At 45.1% G+C, this 14,860-nt stretch overlaps 2 protein-coding genes across 3 annotated transcripts; both read right to left on the bottom strand.

Annotated features, from left to right (window-relative positions):
• Positions 1–5,327: 5,327 nt before the first annotated feature.
• On the bottom strand, positions 5,328–9,927 carry mep1ba (meprin A subunit beta a). Of its 2 annotated transcripts, none has more exons than XM_067230509.1 (14): positions 9,846–9,927; positions 9,719–9,746; positions 9,463–9,513; positions 9,335–9,378; positions 9,118–9,196; positions 8,911–9,028; positions 8,609–8,787; positions 8,180–8,398; positions 7,562–7,714; positions 6,963–7,178; positions 6,367–6,831; positions 6,061–6,237; positions 5,672–5,926; positions 5,328–5,511 (listed from the first exon to the last, which is right to left on the bottom strand). In XM_067230509.1, coding segments are annotated over exons 1-14 (2,043 nt in total). In that variant the 5' UTR covers positions 9,903–9,927; the 3' UTR covers positions 5,328–5,509. The 2 variants fall into 2 exon arrangements, with proteins under 2 accessions (XP_067086610.1, XP_067086611.1); XM_067230510.1 differs by having other exon boundaries at positions 9,335–9,372.
• A 339-nt stretch (positions 9,928–10,266) lies between these two features.
• On the bottom strand, positions 10,267–13,796 carry LOC136936914 (E3 ubiquitin-protein ligase RNF114). The gene is made up of 7 exons (XM_067230586.1): positions 13,526–13,796; positions 12,536–12,754; positions 11,838–12,218; positions 11,646–11,711; positions 11,412–11,520; positions 11,197–11,304; positions 10,267–11,078 (listed from the first exon to the last, which is right to left on the bottom strand). The coding sequence occupies exons 1-7, from the start codon at positions 13,624–13,626 to the stop codon at positions 10,998–11,000; spliced, it is 1,065 nt and encodes a 354-aa protein (XP_067086687.1). The 5' UTR covers positions 13,627–13,796; the 3' UTR covers positions 10,267–10,997.
• Positions 13,797–14,860: the final 1,064 nt, after the last annotated feature.

Raw genomic sequence — 14,860 nt, 5'->3', positions numbered from 1 at the left:
TCAACCAGTAATTTTTACTGTAAATGTTTGCCTTCCACCATACAGCCCTTTTCTCAACCCAATTGAAGAGTCAAAGATGTGGGTGATGTTGAGGTTGTCAAGAGTGGACACAATCAGTGGGTGTGTGAGAAAAATATCAAATGTATGGGAGTGTGTACAATCTCTTTCACACACACAGCAACTAAAACAGTGTTGGCAACCATTTTTGATTAACTTTTCTCTAACTTTAAGGCTCATTAAGGGTTCAGATTCTAGCAGTTCAACATCTTCCGTTTGGACTGCATTCTCTACAGAGGTTTTGTGTTTTCTCCCTAGAACCTATGCTGGGTCGATCGAGTAGCGTGAAACTCCGGTCATGATCATTGAAATGAGCATGAGTTTCATTGCCTGGTGAATCTATTTGCAAAGATACTTTACAGTTTTTCGGAATCTCTAAAACACTAAACCTCATTCTCCAAATCAAATGTTAAGTGGCCTAAACCCATTTGTCGAATCAGACACTTTTGGCAGAACTCTAAACACATTCTCATTCACTAAAAACATTTTTACTGTAAATGTTTGCCTTCCATCATACAGCCCTTTTCTCAACCCAATTGAAGAGTTTTTCTCTGTGTGGCGGTGGAAGGTCTATGACTGAAACCCATATACCAGGGTAAATCTCCTGTAGGTGGTGTTTTCAAGGCTGGATACAGCACACCAGAGGGTTTTTACCCCGTTCTTTGTTCTTTGTTGACAGTACTACTGTGAGTTGTGATGGTTACGGTAATATTTTCTTTATTGCTAAATGCATTTACTGTATATACATGAATACATTTTTCTTACATTACAGTACGCCATTTAGCAGACACTCTTATCCAGAGCGTCTTACAGTAAGTACAGGGACATTCCCCGGAGGGAAGTAGGGTGAAGTGCCTTGCCCAAGGACACAACGTAATTTTTCAATTTTTGATTTTGAGCACAGGTTAAATGGTTTCGGGGTGAGTGTTTTGCCAGAAGTCAGAGGTTTTCGAAATGTAGTTTGAAGATTTGGTTATGTGTTAACAGTTTTGAGAAAATGGGTGACTGTTTCCAGAAATGTGTTTTAACAACTGTGAAAAACTGTAAAGAACTTGCACATCTCATCTATGAAAATGTGTCAAATGCTAAACTTCGTGAGGTATGCTCTATAAGCGCTTGCGCGTACACACACTCAAGCAATTTGATGTGACATGTTCAACAATGGGTGGGACACCTTTTGATCTGTTTTTTTTCCACAGTCAGCACACTTAGGTTCCGCATCTCTTCTGCTCTGGCTGAGGGTTAGGTTTTGTCATAGACACAGTCCTCTCTCCTCAAGGCTGAACGTTTGAGCTCACTGCTGGCAGAGTTCAGACTATGGACACTGACTCGCCAGCAGAAGTGGGTGGGCAGCTGGTGTAACTCAAGCTCCATCTGCAGCAGGCCAAGTTCTGACTGCTCTGCCTCATGGCATCCGTCTACCCTTACAGACCCACCTAGCGCTGCACTGGCAAAGAGGCTTCTGGCTCGCTGGATGGGGCCGACTGCCAAATAAAATTACAAATAAAATGCATGTTTAAAAAAATATAGATGGAAATAATCCATTCAATATTTGACTTGAAAACTATTCAAGTTGGGTGCTGCTGATTATAAAATGTGCTGAATGTTCTGCAATATACATTGGTGAATCATATCCAATCAAATACAGTGCTGGTGACTTACGGCTCATAATGTTTGTCATGAGTCTCATTTGATATTGCACAATTTGACCAACTGTGAAAACATAATGTAAATATGTTACAGTATTAAAAAGTCACATTACCTGACGGCTGTGTGTGAGGTCAGAGAACTGCTTCAAACCGATACACCTCATACTATTCCACCAGTGTTCAACTGTATAGAAAAGATTGGGTTCCCCAGAGGAATTCCCACAGTCTATTCCTAATTGGCATGCGGGTCTTCTTGGCATTTCATTAAAGAAGGCAGGTTAGCATGCAATCGTTAAAGATGATTCAAGCTAAGCTGGCTCAGTCTCCAGCCCCCACATAAAAGTCAAGGGTATCAAAGAGCTACGAGGCAAATCATTTTCTGCTCCCACTGTGGAGTCAGGCTTTGGGTCTCTTACTCTTGTGTTCTCTCGTTTTTTCTCCCTCACTTTCTTTCTCTCCGTCTAGCAGACGTGTAAACAGGGATGCCACCGACAGATCAGTGCCATTGATACACAACTGATGTACAACTGTGCCCCGTCTCCTGAACGATTTACAATCTGGAGGTCTTGATGATGGTGGGTTTGGATCCGGGTTGTGTTTGGGATACAAATAGGCGAGTGGCAACAAGACACCGTGTGAGAGTGTGTTCAACATGGATGGGGTATCCCAAGGTGCATCACGATGACAGACAGTGGCCGCTTTCTGGGCAAAATGTCGGTTCACGAGTTGCTAATCCAAGCACAACAGTGGCCTGTCGGCGCGTGAGCACAACCCTCTCCTGACCCCGAGATGCCGTGTTTACCAGACAGGCCCCGCTAACACCTCCAGCCTCAGAACAGTCATCATGACGCAGAGTACACCCCCAGGTCGGAAGCCCATTGGCTCGTAAGTTTAACCTTGTTTGCGATGTGTTTTAGAGTTGGAAAGGGGATGAATATATCTTGCAAAAATATGTGAGATCCTTAACATGGATTATGGTCAGGAGGATTTTACGGTGGGTTTTGCTTGTGTTGGGAAAGGGTTGCAAGGGTTGCTGGCAGGTCAACTTGTACAGTCTGTCTCTGAGTTAAAAGTGAATCTAACTACAGTAAAACAAAAAAATATTAAATGTCGTTTTTTTTGTCTACTTACATAAATGTACTGATTTGCTTGTAGATTCCAAGCTAAATAATAAAGCTTCATAACTACAGCTACCAACAATTAAGTGCTGTATTTACCAGTAGACTGATTTGCAGAAGTCACAACAAGTAATTTTTATATCTCTCATCAGCACACAGACAATTCAAATGACATCGAAACAGTATTTCACACATGCAATGCCAATGTTATTTGATGACACATTGCCATATGACTGGGAGTGCCTATGGGTCTAATGAAGAACAATGACAGGCCAGCCGAAATGAACTCAAAGTTAAACGAGCAACTCTGACTACTTCTTCATCTATCCAATGAATTGCATTCATGAAATGAGGATCATTTACTGTTACACGAGGTCGGCATATCATGGAGTTAATCAATCCTCTCCTTGTTGACTCTGTGGCTGCGCGCTTCCTCAGGCGGAGGATGAGTGGAGCAGGGAGAACACAGAGGACGTAAGAACACACACACACCAGCACACACCAACACGCACACACCAACACCAACTTCACACTACCAGAAGTCTCTAATAAGAAACAACTTAACATCTCCCGTTAGGGAGCACACAAGCTAAAACGAGTGAAACCCTACTCAGCGCTTTTATCATCTTCTGAGTGAACCGGAATTACAAGTCCAAACACAGAGGTCAAGCCCATTCCATTGTGTTGACATGGTCGGTCTGGGTCAGGATTAGGAGTCTGACATGTTTTACCGAGCAGTCAGGACACACGCTGACCTCATCAGGTTTTTAACTCTGTGGAAGAAAACACCACAATAGTAGCCTAAAGCCAAAGGAGGCAATTCTCCAGGGATATGAGGCTTAGGGTCTCTGCTTTGGGGCGGCAAAAGAAATGTAGCATTAAAACCATCTTAAATATCGTAAAGGAAAACAAGACATTATCCAAGTGGATTAATGCAGCTACTAAAGTGAGATGGCCTTGAGGTCCTAATTGAACCTGTCAGGCTCTACCAAAGCCACCTATAGCCAGAGGCCGCTGTGCAGCTGCTAGGTGAGGAGTGTCCGATGTTTGGTTTCTGTTGTTTCAAGTGTCTCTGTGACCTTATTGCTTGAGGAGCCATTAATAAGTGAGCTTGTATTCGTGCCATCGTACAGTTTATAACTTGAATGAATGAAACACAGTTTGCCTAAGTCATCCTATAGCCTTTGCAAATTGAGGGGATACATTAGCTGAGCAAACAAAACAGAATTCAAATGAAGTTAACAAAGTGCAACACTGTTTTTAACGCGAGGGACACGCCAGCGGGACAACATGTACGCCTTGTTTCATTTACACCCCCCGAGGGCTGTACGCAGGCTCACAACAATGGAGGTCTGCCTTTCAGCCTCCTCTTCCATTCCTGTCATCCATTTTTTGTTTCAGTGGCAGAGTAGAAACACTGGCAGCCGGGCAGGCCTCTCTAATCCCCAGCACAGCCACCCTACACAGGGAGCAGACGCTCACCCGTCCCCGGGGATTCACTATGGCCTCCACCATCTCCTCGCCCAGCAGGCCTCAGGCAGAACGCAGTCTTGGTGCTGTATTAAAAAGACAAACCACATGTGTCCACACCTCAGGTTACTCCCCGAAGGGTTCAGCACCATTGTGGGATGGTGTGTGTGCGTGTGTGTGTGTGTGTGTGTGTAGGGGTTTGGATAAGGATACTAATTGACTTTGAGACTACTTTCCCATGGGAATGACAAATTTGATTAATATGGCTAACACAGGATCCACACTGGAGAGAATCCCTACAGCTGTGACCTCTGTGACTATTCAGGTAAAACAAGTGGCCATCTGAAGAGTCACCTGCGTGTCCACAGTAGAAAACCCCAAAGCAGTGATGTCTGGAGCCAAGCTGTCCCAGCAGTCACCATCTGAGAGAATTTCTGTATGACCCACAGCTGGAAGAACTACCGGCCTACAACTAAAAAATCCCCAATCCTCTGCTGTCAGACTGCTGCTCCCAAGGTTTCTTCCATTTTGTTGTCTAACTTTTATTGATGTAAGACTGTTTAGCCTGTGTTACGAACCTTGTCTAGGGGGAAAGGCCGTAACACTAGACAAACACACAAGACAGAACACACATGCAAACAGGGCGAGGGATGTAACAGGCTGTGTTCTGCACCTCTCTTTCACCAACTGTCTTTGAAGGAGGGGAGCACTGAACTGCTCCTCCCAAGGGTTCTTCTATTTTTTCTCTGATTTTCCTTGTCTTCCTTGAGATTTTAGGTTGGTTGAGGGTCAGTTCTATGGGAGTACATGAATCCCTCTGTGGCATTGCTTGTATCAAGGGCTGTACAAATAAATGGATTTGAATTTGAGGATTAGTCGTCCCATGCACACTGATCTTCATCCATTGTTGAAGAATACGGACGCACTTCTCTGTATTTACATTGGCAAGTAAAGGGTCGGAACTATGTTCCAATAAAACGTCTGAGCATGAACATGATTGTCTTTTTGAATTCCTTGCAAACAATATGGGTTAAAGAAAATAACTTTAATGTTGCATCGAAAAATCTGTGTCATTAGAGAGCAGAATTATGTTGCAAGATTGGACAAGACCTGAGCTTAATTCACTTAAGATTATGCTTCATTATGAATGTCTTTAGGTTGTTGCTCATTTTCCATTGATGATCAGGGTTTCCAGCGTAAAGATGAAGGGAGACGTCCTGCAAAGATTTAAGATACAATTCTCATCAATGTTGATAACTGATAAATATTTAACACTGAATTAGACTTTTCCACAGACTACTATTCTATTCCTTGACCTACTTTTCAGTACAAGGTTAAAATCGAATCCAGTTTAAATTTAGTAGCAGTATTCCTCACACTTGTGCTCCTCGATGTTCTCCAGCACCACCTCTCTGTCCTCCTGCCTCCCCCGGGACCTCCGGGCATGCACCACGCTCGCCGTGGCAACCACCAACATGGATGCCGCCACAGACAGCGACACAGCCATCACAGCTGTGATGCTCCCGGTGGACTCCTGGGGTGACACTTGAGCTGCTCTTTTTTCTTGGCAACCGTTACCACAGGCAACCGCTGAAGGAGGGAGGGGCTGAGTCTCCACCAGTCTGGACACGTCTGTGAGGGGCGCGGGGGGGGGCGCGGGGGGGGGGGGGGGCGGGGGTACATGTTTCAACAGGAAAAGCTTGCAAGTCTACAATTACGCTACAGGATGGAGACTCCGTTCTTCCTGTCTGAGATCAGAACACTACCTTCCATGCTGATGAGGAAGATGGTGTCGTCTCCCTTGATGAAGTCTCTGCTCCTCATCCTGCCGTGAGTCAGGTAGCTGCTGGTGCCGGTACCGGGACCCCGGTACATGTAGCTGCCGTCTGGCTCGCTCACCCCACTGCCCACCTTGCGGGGGTCGTCCCAGAAGTACTCCATCCCTGGGGGCGAGAGACAAATACCTGTAATACTCCTCTCTCCATTGCCATGTTGGGTTTCTCATCTCCCTCTCCTCTTTATCAGTCGGTCTCCTCTGACTGTGTCCAGCCTGTATTCCAAGGATGTCTCACCGTCAGAAGACAGCTTGTTGGGGTCTGTGGTGATCATCCGTTGGTTGGACATGCGCTGCCTGATGTCTGCGTTCTGGTCCATCAGCGCTATGGTGACCTGTTGCCACGGACACGGCCACTTGAGGATGTCGTCGTCCGGGCCTGAGGTCAGGTGCAGGTAGACCGCCAGGCTTCCTGGGCCGCTGCGTCCGTTTAGGTACACACCCACCTGGTAGGAGTAGCCGGCCGGGGAGAGGAAGCGTGGGCTGTACAGCTTCTTCCCCACCGGCGTGGTTGCTAGGAGACCAGTGATGTTGCGGATGCGCCAGATGTTCTGGGGACAGGTTGTCTCTGATAGGTTGATGTCGTCCAGCGAGAGGCCTCCGGTCGAGGGCCCTGTTCCTTTCACGCCCTCGAACACGACCCGGAACTTGTTCTTCACATCCAGGGTGACATGATGCAGCTCCCATACGTCTCTAACAGACACTTTAAGGTAACGGAGACACATGACTCATAATCCTAACCTGGGCATACTCACAGATAACTCAGTTTGACTGAATGAAGGTTGGCATTCTGACCAAACCCAATTGTTTCGTGAGAACCGATGATATGCAAACCTGGTACTCTTTGAACGAGTCTGAGTTTTCCTCTGGGGTTGGCCTGGTCGTACTCGCGCACCCACACCTTCAGAGCATCGTCGGCGCCCCCGCTGTTGTGGAGGTAGAACTGCAGACACTGAGACCACCGGCTGGGATACAGGAGGCGGCTCTCGAGGTGGGCGTGGTTGCCGGGGTTACCAGCGACAGTGCTGAAGTGCATGAAGAAGCCTTTTCCTACAGAGGCAAAAACTATCTTTTGATTTTCCTGACTCAAAATAAAAAGGTCAAATTAAGATGAATTAATATTCAACTACAGTTAGATTCTAATCACGATGTTGATGGGAGTCCTTTGTGAACTAGAGGAGACTCGTAAATCATTGTAACACCACCATTAAAATGTCCTCAGACAAACAACTCGCTGGGGAACATTGACCTTTCCAGCCATAATCTTTATCTGCGCAGGAGTAGATGACCCATGAAAGCAACATAATCATCTGGTAACTACACAGCTGCTCTGTGGACCTTGAAACTTGCACCCTGGATTTTACTGTGTGTGTGTGTAAAGAGAAAGAGATGGAGAGAGAGAGATAGACTGAGAAAGAAGGAGTCTGTCTCACCCTTGCAGTCTCCCATCTCAGTGTAATCAGTTTGGGGCCCCCCGTTAACGTGGTTCTTGCGTTCCCAAGGTCGGTTCCCCTCGGGGCCCTGGATCATCCCACAGATGCTCTCCTTCTCAAAGCTGCAGGAGTCCAAGAACGTAGATGATGTGGCTGGTGGGGGGTGGGGTGGGGGGGGGTGAACAGTTACTCCAGTGTATTAACTGTTTTAACCCAACATGTTATAAAACAGAGATTGCACATCTACTCTATTGATAATGAAGATGATCAACTCTTATCTGAAAAGCCTTTATTTGCATTCACCAAACATTCGTATTTGATCTTGCTGCCACATAAAATATATGATTCTTGATTATCGCAATAAACAGCTCCTTTTGGTAAACCCGGAGTCAGATGGCTGAGCGGTTAGGGAATCGGGCTAGTAATCTGAAGGTGGCCAGTTCGATTCCCGGCCGTGCCAAATGACGTTGTGTCCTTGGGCAAGGCACTTCACCCTACTTGCCTCGTGGGGAATGTCCCTGTACTTACTGTAAGTCGCTCTGGATAAGAGCATCTGCTAAGTGACTAAAGGTAAATGTAACCCATTCGATGACTGGCAAAATGATTGTCCGGACTCACTGCAGTTGTACAGCCTGTTGAGCTTCAGAAGGTCACTTTCGCTGAACTCCATCCGTTGGCCTATCACGTCCATGAAGTGGGGTATCTTGGTGACGATGGTGGGCTCCTTGCCGACGTTGAACGCTGTCTTGCTGTAGTGCATCACCGAGCCGTAGTCATAGGGGACGTTCAGGGCACTCGACTCTGTGTCGTCGTACGTGTTGAAGTTATGCTCTTTGCCTAAAAGAAAGACATGTTTTGTTTGGGGAAATGTTTCTGCACATTCAGGGATATCCAGTTTGCTAAACACGTATACAGAATACAATACTTCTACTTTTTGGAATGATTATATTGAAAAGCGCAAGCACCATATTTGTTTCAGCTCTAATGTTAAATGAGTTAAATGGTGGTTAATACTGGTGGCTAACGATGATTTGATTAGCTTGTCACCTGCTTCTATGCGGTCCCACATGATGTCCACGTAGTCATCTCGGTCTGCTCTGGACTGCTCGTGCCACAGACCCAGGGCGTGCAGGAACTCGTGCTCCACCGTGGCCAGACGATCACAGTTATGCCCTATCGACAACCTCTGTTTCCCCACACGCCTGTTCCCCACAGACGAAAAACACCTGAGGTGGAAGAGGAGAAACAGAGGCGTCGACAAAAGTGCGCGGGTGTCACACAACGTCAACTCGAGCGTGAACACGGGTGTGCGTGTCCATCTCTCTGTGTGTGTCAAGGTTTCTGCTTACCCGCTCCCTTTAAAGACAGATATGTAGTTCTCCTCTCCCTTCCAAGGGGTAAAATGAATGCAGGTCTTCAGTCCATACTGCTCAAAAGCCTTGAGTATCACCCCCTTGGCATTTATATCTGCACAGACACAGGAAATACACACAAACATAAAGAGTAATACAGACTGAAAAGAGAGAAACGGTGTGTTTGTGTGTAACCAGTCGTACCCAGACTGTCCTCCAAGTAGTAGGGTATTGTGGTAGGCCAGCGATATTTTTCTCCTATGATGGTGTTCCTGCTGTCCACCTTTCTCAAAGTAAGCAAGAATGTCACATTGTTTACTGTCATCAGCACTACTACGACTTCGAGAGAGGAGAAGAGAGTGAAGAAAGTCTGTTTCCATGCACAGAAAACATACCGTAGGACTCATGCTCTGGAACTCACCTCATCCATCACAATATCACCCTCCACCAGGTCCAGACCTGCCTCTGCAAAAGCACATGCAGTTGACAGGTTTCCCGGCACCACAGTGCCGTCTCAACACAGTTCAGGTGTGAAGACTTTTCACTGACCTTCGTTGATGTCAAAAATGTCCCGGTCTTTTCCTTCATCCTCATCTATTTCTGCAGGTCAGGAGATATCGCTTATTGAACAACTAATAAATACTGCTCAGGTGCACGCCACATACTTTTTTCTACAGAGAAAGTACGGATGCAGATGGAAGTGTACAGTGTTTACTTTTTAATGTTCTATGAATACCATCTTTAGCTTATAAAAAGTATGGGGTGAACAAAAACACAGTACATGAATGTACAAAGTTTCACCCACCGGTTTCACCTGTTAGCTTAGATGATGTCTAAGGAACGAAACAAAACACAAAGGGATGCCTTAAACACAGCAAGGTTTTACATGAGGATCAATGTCTTGAGCGTTAATGGTGGAAAGTCAGACTCACCAAGCTGTTTTGACGGCAGAGCAGCACAAGCACCAGAAGGAACCACCTGTGGGCCATGACTAACCACAGGTTTAATTCACCTGCACGTTTGTGTGTGTGTGTGGGTTTGTGTGTATGGGGAGAGAAGGAACAAAGACCAATTGACTGTTTAATCTAGCCCTGGTCTGAGGGAGATGATTGGTTTGTTTTGTTCTTGAAAAACTGTGTGGGTTGCAAGAGAGAAGCAATAACTAATTTTATGGTTCTGGATAAGATATTGTACTTTGCTGTCAAATACTGTATTACTGATGACGAGTTAATAAACCCGATTAGCTTATGTAAGTATTACAGGGCATTGGTGTAAGAACACCATCAGTATGCACAAGCACAGACACACACATTCATAAACGAACACAACAGACAAAAACAGACAAAACAAACATTTACTAGAACCCACTATCTCTGATTCAAAATTCCTTTATTTGTAGTTGCATTACAAAAGGCGCATTACACCGTATATTAGAACAGCGATACATAAAGTGTGTTCTTACAGTACAAAGAAAATGAAGTTCAAATAAAGTGATTTTTTTGGCAATTGGTTTGATAAACCAAAAGTTTTGCACTTGTAAAATGTCACGTACAATCATACAAACAGTTAGTTCTATTTTATCCAAGCATTTGGATATCTGCTACGACTGAATCACAGCCGTGCTGATATTCAGCATTAACGCACTCCTTCTCGTGTGATTTTGCTTATATATTGCCCATATTTCTGACGATGGTTCCAGCTACTCCCCTCTAGCAGAAGACTGCGGTCCATCAGGACCAAAACCACACGCCATAAGAACAGTTTCTTTCCATCTCCTGCTGGTCTCTTCAACAAGGCCAAGCACCCACACTGACCATCCACCACCTATTTGCACATCGCACAAGCCACCTTGTCATATTGCACTATGTTGCCCTATTTGTACATCTATTTTAGATTTTATATCTTACATATTGTTTCGTTTTATTTGTATTAGTTATAATTTTGTACATTTTACTTTATATTTAAGATCTGTATATGTTTCTTGTATGCACCTTCCTGCCACAGTAAATTCCTTGTTTGTGTGAACTTACATGGCGATTAGTAAAACAAATTCAGATTCTGATGTCATACATTTCCATGTGACATTATCCGGAATTCTGCTTGTTGACTCTGTAAGACTCAAATATGGCATCTTGTTCATTCATCGGGTCGCTTTGGCTAATATTCTGTGAAACAGAAATACATGTAATTAGCGTGTGTGCGTGTGTGCATGTGTGTGTGTGCATGTGTGTGCATGTGTTTGTGTGCATGTGTTTGTGTGTGTGTGTGTGTGTGCGTGTATACCGTGTAGTCGTTGGTGTAGTAGCAGTGTCTCAGGTTCAGATGTGCAATAAAACCTCTGCTCACTTGGGTTGGGTTCCCGTATGGCAGAGACACACAGACAGGGCACACCTGAAGGGCAGCAGAGAGCGAGCTTATGCGTCGCTAGCACATGAAACACGAGTTCTAGCGATTCGAATTCAAATGAAGGAATACGAGTTGTGAAGAAAGTTGCTGACCACGCTCCTTCTGTCCTGGAGATGGTGCTCGTTACAGTGTTCTAGAAGGTCTAACTCATCCAGACCTCCTTCATCACAGTATGGGCAGGAAAACATCCTCACGGTGGTGCTGGGAGATATAGAAAGAAAAAGAGAGATTGTTCATGTTTCTATAAACAAACAAATAGCTGAAGGAAGACACACTACTTTCCAACTCCGTTCGAAACCAAGAGCATTCTCTGAGATATGCTTTACCTCAGAGGCTGGCTTAGGTGGATCGACTGGTTAAACTGGAATTCCTCCAATATGTCTTCCTGATCACTGAGAGAGGTGGGGCCAGGGAGAGTGATGAAGGTTAGGCGATAAGGGTAAGAGACTTCACAATATTATTGACACACACACACGTTTGACGAAAAGCTCGCACACCGTCACGTTCCCAGTACTTACTCAGAATTGTTGTCGGACGAGAGGGATAATGAGGAGGATAGGAACGGAAAGGAATGAGTTGTGGTTAGCAGTGGAGCTGAGATAGGGAGGACAGGGGTGGCGGGGAGGACGGGGGTGGCGGGGAGGACGGGGGTGGCGGGGGCTTGTTGTGACGCAGACACAGGCCCACTGGGGCGAAGTAGAGGCGTGGCGATGGGTCTGAGTGTGGCCGCGGAGCGGGGGGAGGGTATGGGGGCAGGCCGGGTGGTGACGGAGGCGGCGTGCGCTGTGGCAGGAGTAGAGTTGTTTGCCGAGGATGCTCCAAGGTCTCTCGGAGTCTGATTCGTCATGATGGGCAAAAAGAGCTGGCTTCGCTCTAGCTGAAGTCTGAGCTGTGTCAGTCTGTGTGAAAACAAAAAAAAACATTCACTTAATCATGTTCTTAAACACTCTCTTTGACTCCTTAACCCTTGTGCTGCCTTCGGGTCACAATGACCCGAAGGCTCACAATGACCCATCGTTGTGCTGCTACAACTTTACCCAATACAAAAACAAACAAAGGCATTTTCTTTTAAGCTTCACTTTATTTTTATATGACGTAAAGTTGTCGCAACACGTGTGGGGGGGGGGTCACAATGACTGATGGGTCACAATGACCCGAAGATAACACAAGGGTTAAAGAAAGTATAAGGTCTGTCTGCTCAGACAAAGTCTCTCACCCAATGAAGGCATCTCTCCTATGTCTTCCTTGTGCAGGAACAGGCTGCCCTGTCAGACCAATCAGAGGAATGCCAAACCTCTGGGCTGCTCTGAGAGGGGCATTACTAGAGGGGTCATCAACATTCATGTTCATGATATCACAGGTTTGCACTCTTCCTCTGCATTTTGGGCAGTGGCTATTCACTTTTAGAGCATGACTCAGGCACTGGCGGCAGAATCTGTAAAATACATAGAAAGTACATGCTGTTAGTGGCGGTTCAGAGAGAATCTAACAATCAGAGTTCATGTAAACATTGGGGTGTATCAAAGCTTGCACTTCCTTACGTGGTATTCAGACAAACCACTACTTTTTCAGTACAGTCAGGGGATGTGGAAAATTACCGTCTTGTGGTAATCATGATGTTGGCTTAAATATTCTCTCCCACTTTCACTTTTGGATTGCCCTTCTGTGTTTATTGTTTACCAGAAATATTGAAAGAGGTCATAAACCTGTTTGAGTAGATCTTTGCCATATTATTTTTCACCACAGACTATTACCAGTCAAAACACATCCTTTACAAATCATTAACATTTAACATAATAGATTGGATCTACATTTTATGGGGTGATCCTAGACCAAATTTAGCAGTAACTAGCAGTTGTACTTTGCTGCTGCCTAGTGAATAGTCCACCCACAACCAGATACGTTCAATAAAGAACTGACCGAGTTAGGGTTGGAATTGAGTAGGGAATAGTTGCACTTTACAGATCGATTGATAGAAAACAGCCCTGGGGAAGGGGAATCTACTCAAGATTTCCTCTACTGCTGAAAACGAGATAGGTAAGTAAATATTTGTCAACTATGAAGTTGAGACAGCACTGAGGCAACATTGTTCATTTTGAGAAAACTATGCTATGCTTACTCTTTCCTTGATAGCAAGACAGTTGTTTGCCTAATAAACATATCATACAAATGACAATAGGTTAAAGGAGCATTAGAGGTAACTTACTCATGACTGCAGAGGGAGAGGCAGTAAGGGTCCGTGAGGGGCCCTATACAGATTGGACAATCTGACTTGGACTCAGGTGAGGCTTCTGCGGAGGGCTCCATACTTGCGACCGCCTCGTCTTCCAGTCAACTTCAGACAATGTAGGTCTTCTGAAAGTAGCAGCTAAAAAAATTGTAGCTGCAGCCCTACCAAAAGTACCTGCTTCGTTGCCAACATGTACACACCCAGTTCCAGCAAACAGGAGGGACTCTTCAGTCACACTGGGACTTCCCACAGTGCTCCCTTTCTGAAAGCCTAACTCTATCTTGCATGTATCTTGTGTGTGTAGGGGAGTCAGGTGGCTGAGCGGTTAGGGAATTGGGCTAGTAAGGTTGCTGGTTTGATTCTCGGCCGTGACGTTGTGTCCTAAGGCACTTCACCCTACTTGCCTCGGGGGGAATGTCCCTGTACTTACTGTAAGTTGCTCTGGATAAGAGCGTGTGCTAAATGACTAAATGTAAATGTGTGTGTCTGAGAGAGAGAGAGAGAGAGAGAGAGAGACAGAGAGAGCCAGAGAGAGAGAGAGAGAGAGAGAGAGAGAGAGAGAGAGAGAGAGAGAGAGAGAGAGAGAGAGAGAGAGAGAGAGAGAGAGAGAGAGAGAGAGAGAGAGAGAGAGAGAGAGAGAGAGAGAGAGAGAGAGAGAGGGAAACAGAAAGCAAAGTCAAAACAAACAATCATAGAAACATTAGACTTGGTTCAGATAAAACATAATAGTGCTAATAAAAGTAACCCCATAACAAATGAGTTAAAGTAACCAAAGTAAGTCAATTACTTACAGCTTGTCCGGACGCAGGCTCAGTCTCTGTTCTAGTTTTTCTGTACCTGACTCCAGCTGTCGAACTGTCGATCATAACATTCTCGTTGAGAACTATGTTGGGATTTGTGGATCCAATTGTGTAGATGATATTTATCAGGGCTCTGCTCTAGGCCCATTGCTCTTTTCTTTTCTCTCTATGCTGCGTCTTGGCAACATATTCAACATTTTGGTGTAATTGATACTATGTGAGTGACGCAGTTATGAATTTCCCTGAAGCCTGGAGAACATCCCTGTTATAGACAAATGTGTCTCAACTCTACAATAAGGAAATGGATGATTTTATAATGTCTTAATTCTCAACTCTTTACTCATTCTAGGACCAAAAACAACAACGACAATTAAAAACAAGAAGAACTTTGGGATCAGATCATACGTATAATGGTGTTCAAATTTTGCTCCCAATATTAGCCGAAAATAATGACTGTTCCTATGGGTCAACTTTTAATATGATAAGTAGCCGCAAGGACTCGGTGGCACTT

Source organism: Osmerus mordax, chromosome 27, assembly GCF_038355195.1.
Source record: "Osmerus mordax isolate fOsmMor3 chromosome 27, fOsmMor3.pri, whole genome shotgun sequence".
Taxonomy (NCBI): domain Eukaryota; kingdom Metazoa; phylum Chordata; class Actinopteri; order Osmeriformes; family Osmeridae; genus Osmerus; species Osmerus mordax.
The sequence above is the reverse complement of the archived record's forward strand: the minus strand, read 5'-3'. Positions and strand labels throughout refer to the sequence as shown.

What these genes read in the sequence shown, in the direction of transcription:
- LOC136936914 (XM_067230586.1), bottom strand. Translation starts at nt 13,626, where the DNA reads ATGGAGCCCTCCGCAGAAGCCTCACCTGAGTCCAAGTCAGATTGTCCA. An exon ending in CACCTAAGCCAGCCTCTGAG is followed by an intron (nt 11,521 to 11,645) that starts GTAAAGCATATC and finishes TATATCTCCCAG; the next exon opens with CACCACCGTGAGGATGTTTT. An exon ending in ACTACACCAACGACTACACG is followed by an intron (nt 11,079 to 11,196) that starts GTATACACGCAC and finishes TCTGTTTCACAG; the next exon opens with AATATTAGCCAAAGCGACCC.
- mep1ba (XM_067230509.1), bottom strand. Translation starts at nt 9,902, where the DNA reads ATGGCCCACAGGTGGTTCCTTCTGGTGCTTGTGCTGCTCTGCCGTCAA. An exon ending in CTACTTGGAGGACAGTCTGG is followed by an intron (nt 9,029 to 9,117) that starts GTACGACTGGTT and finishes GTGTCTGTGCAG; the next exon opens with ATATAAATGCCAAGGGGGTG. An exon ending in TCTGTCTTTAAAGGGAGCGG is followed by an intron (nt 8,788 to 8,910) that starts GTAAGCAGAAAC and finishes CTTCCACCTCAG; the next exon opens with GTGTTTTTCGTCTGTGGGGA.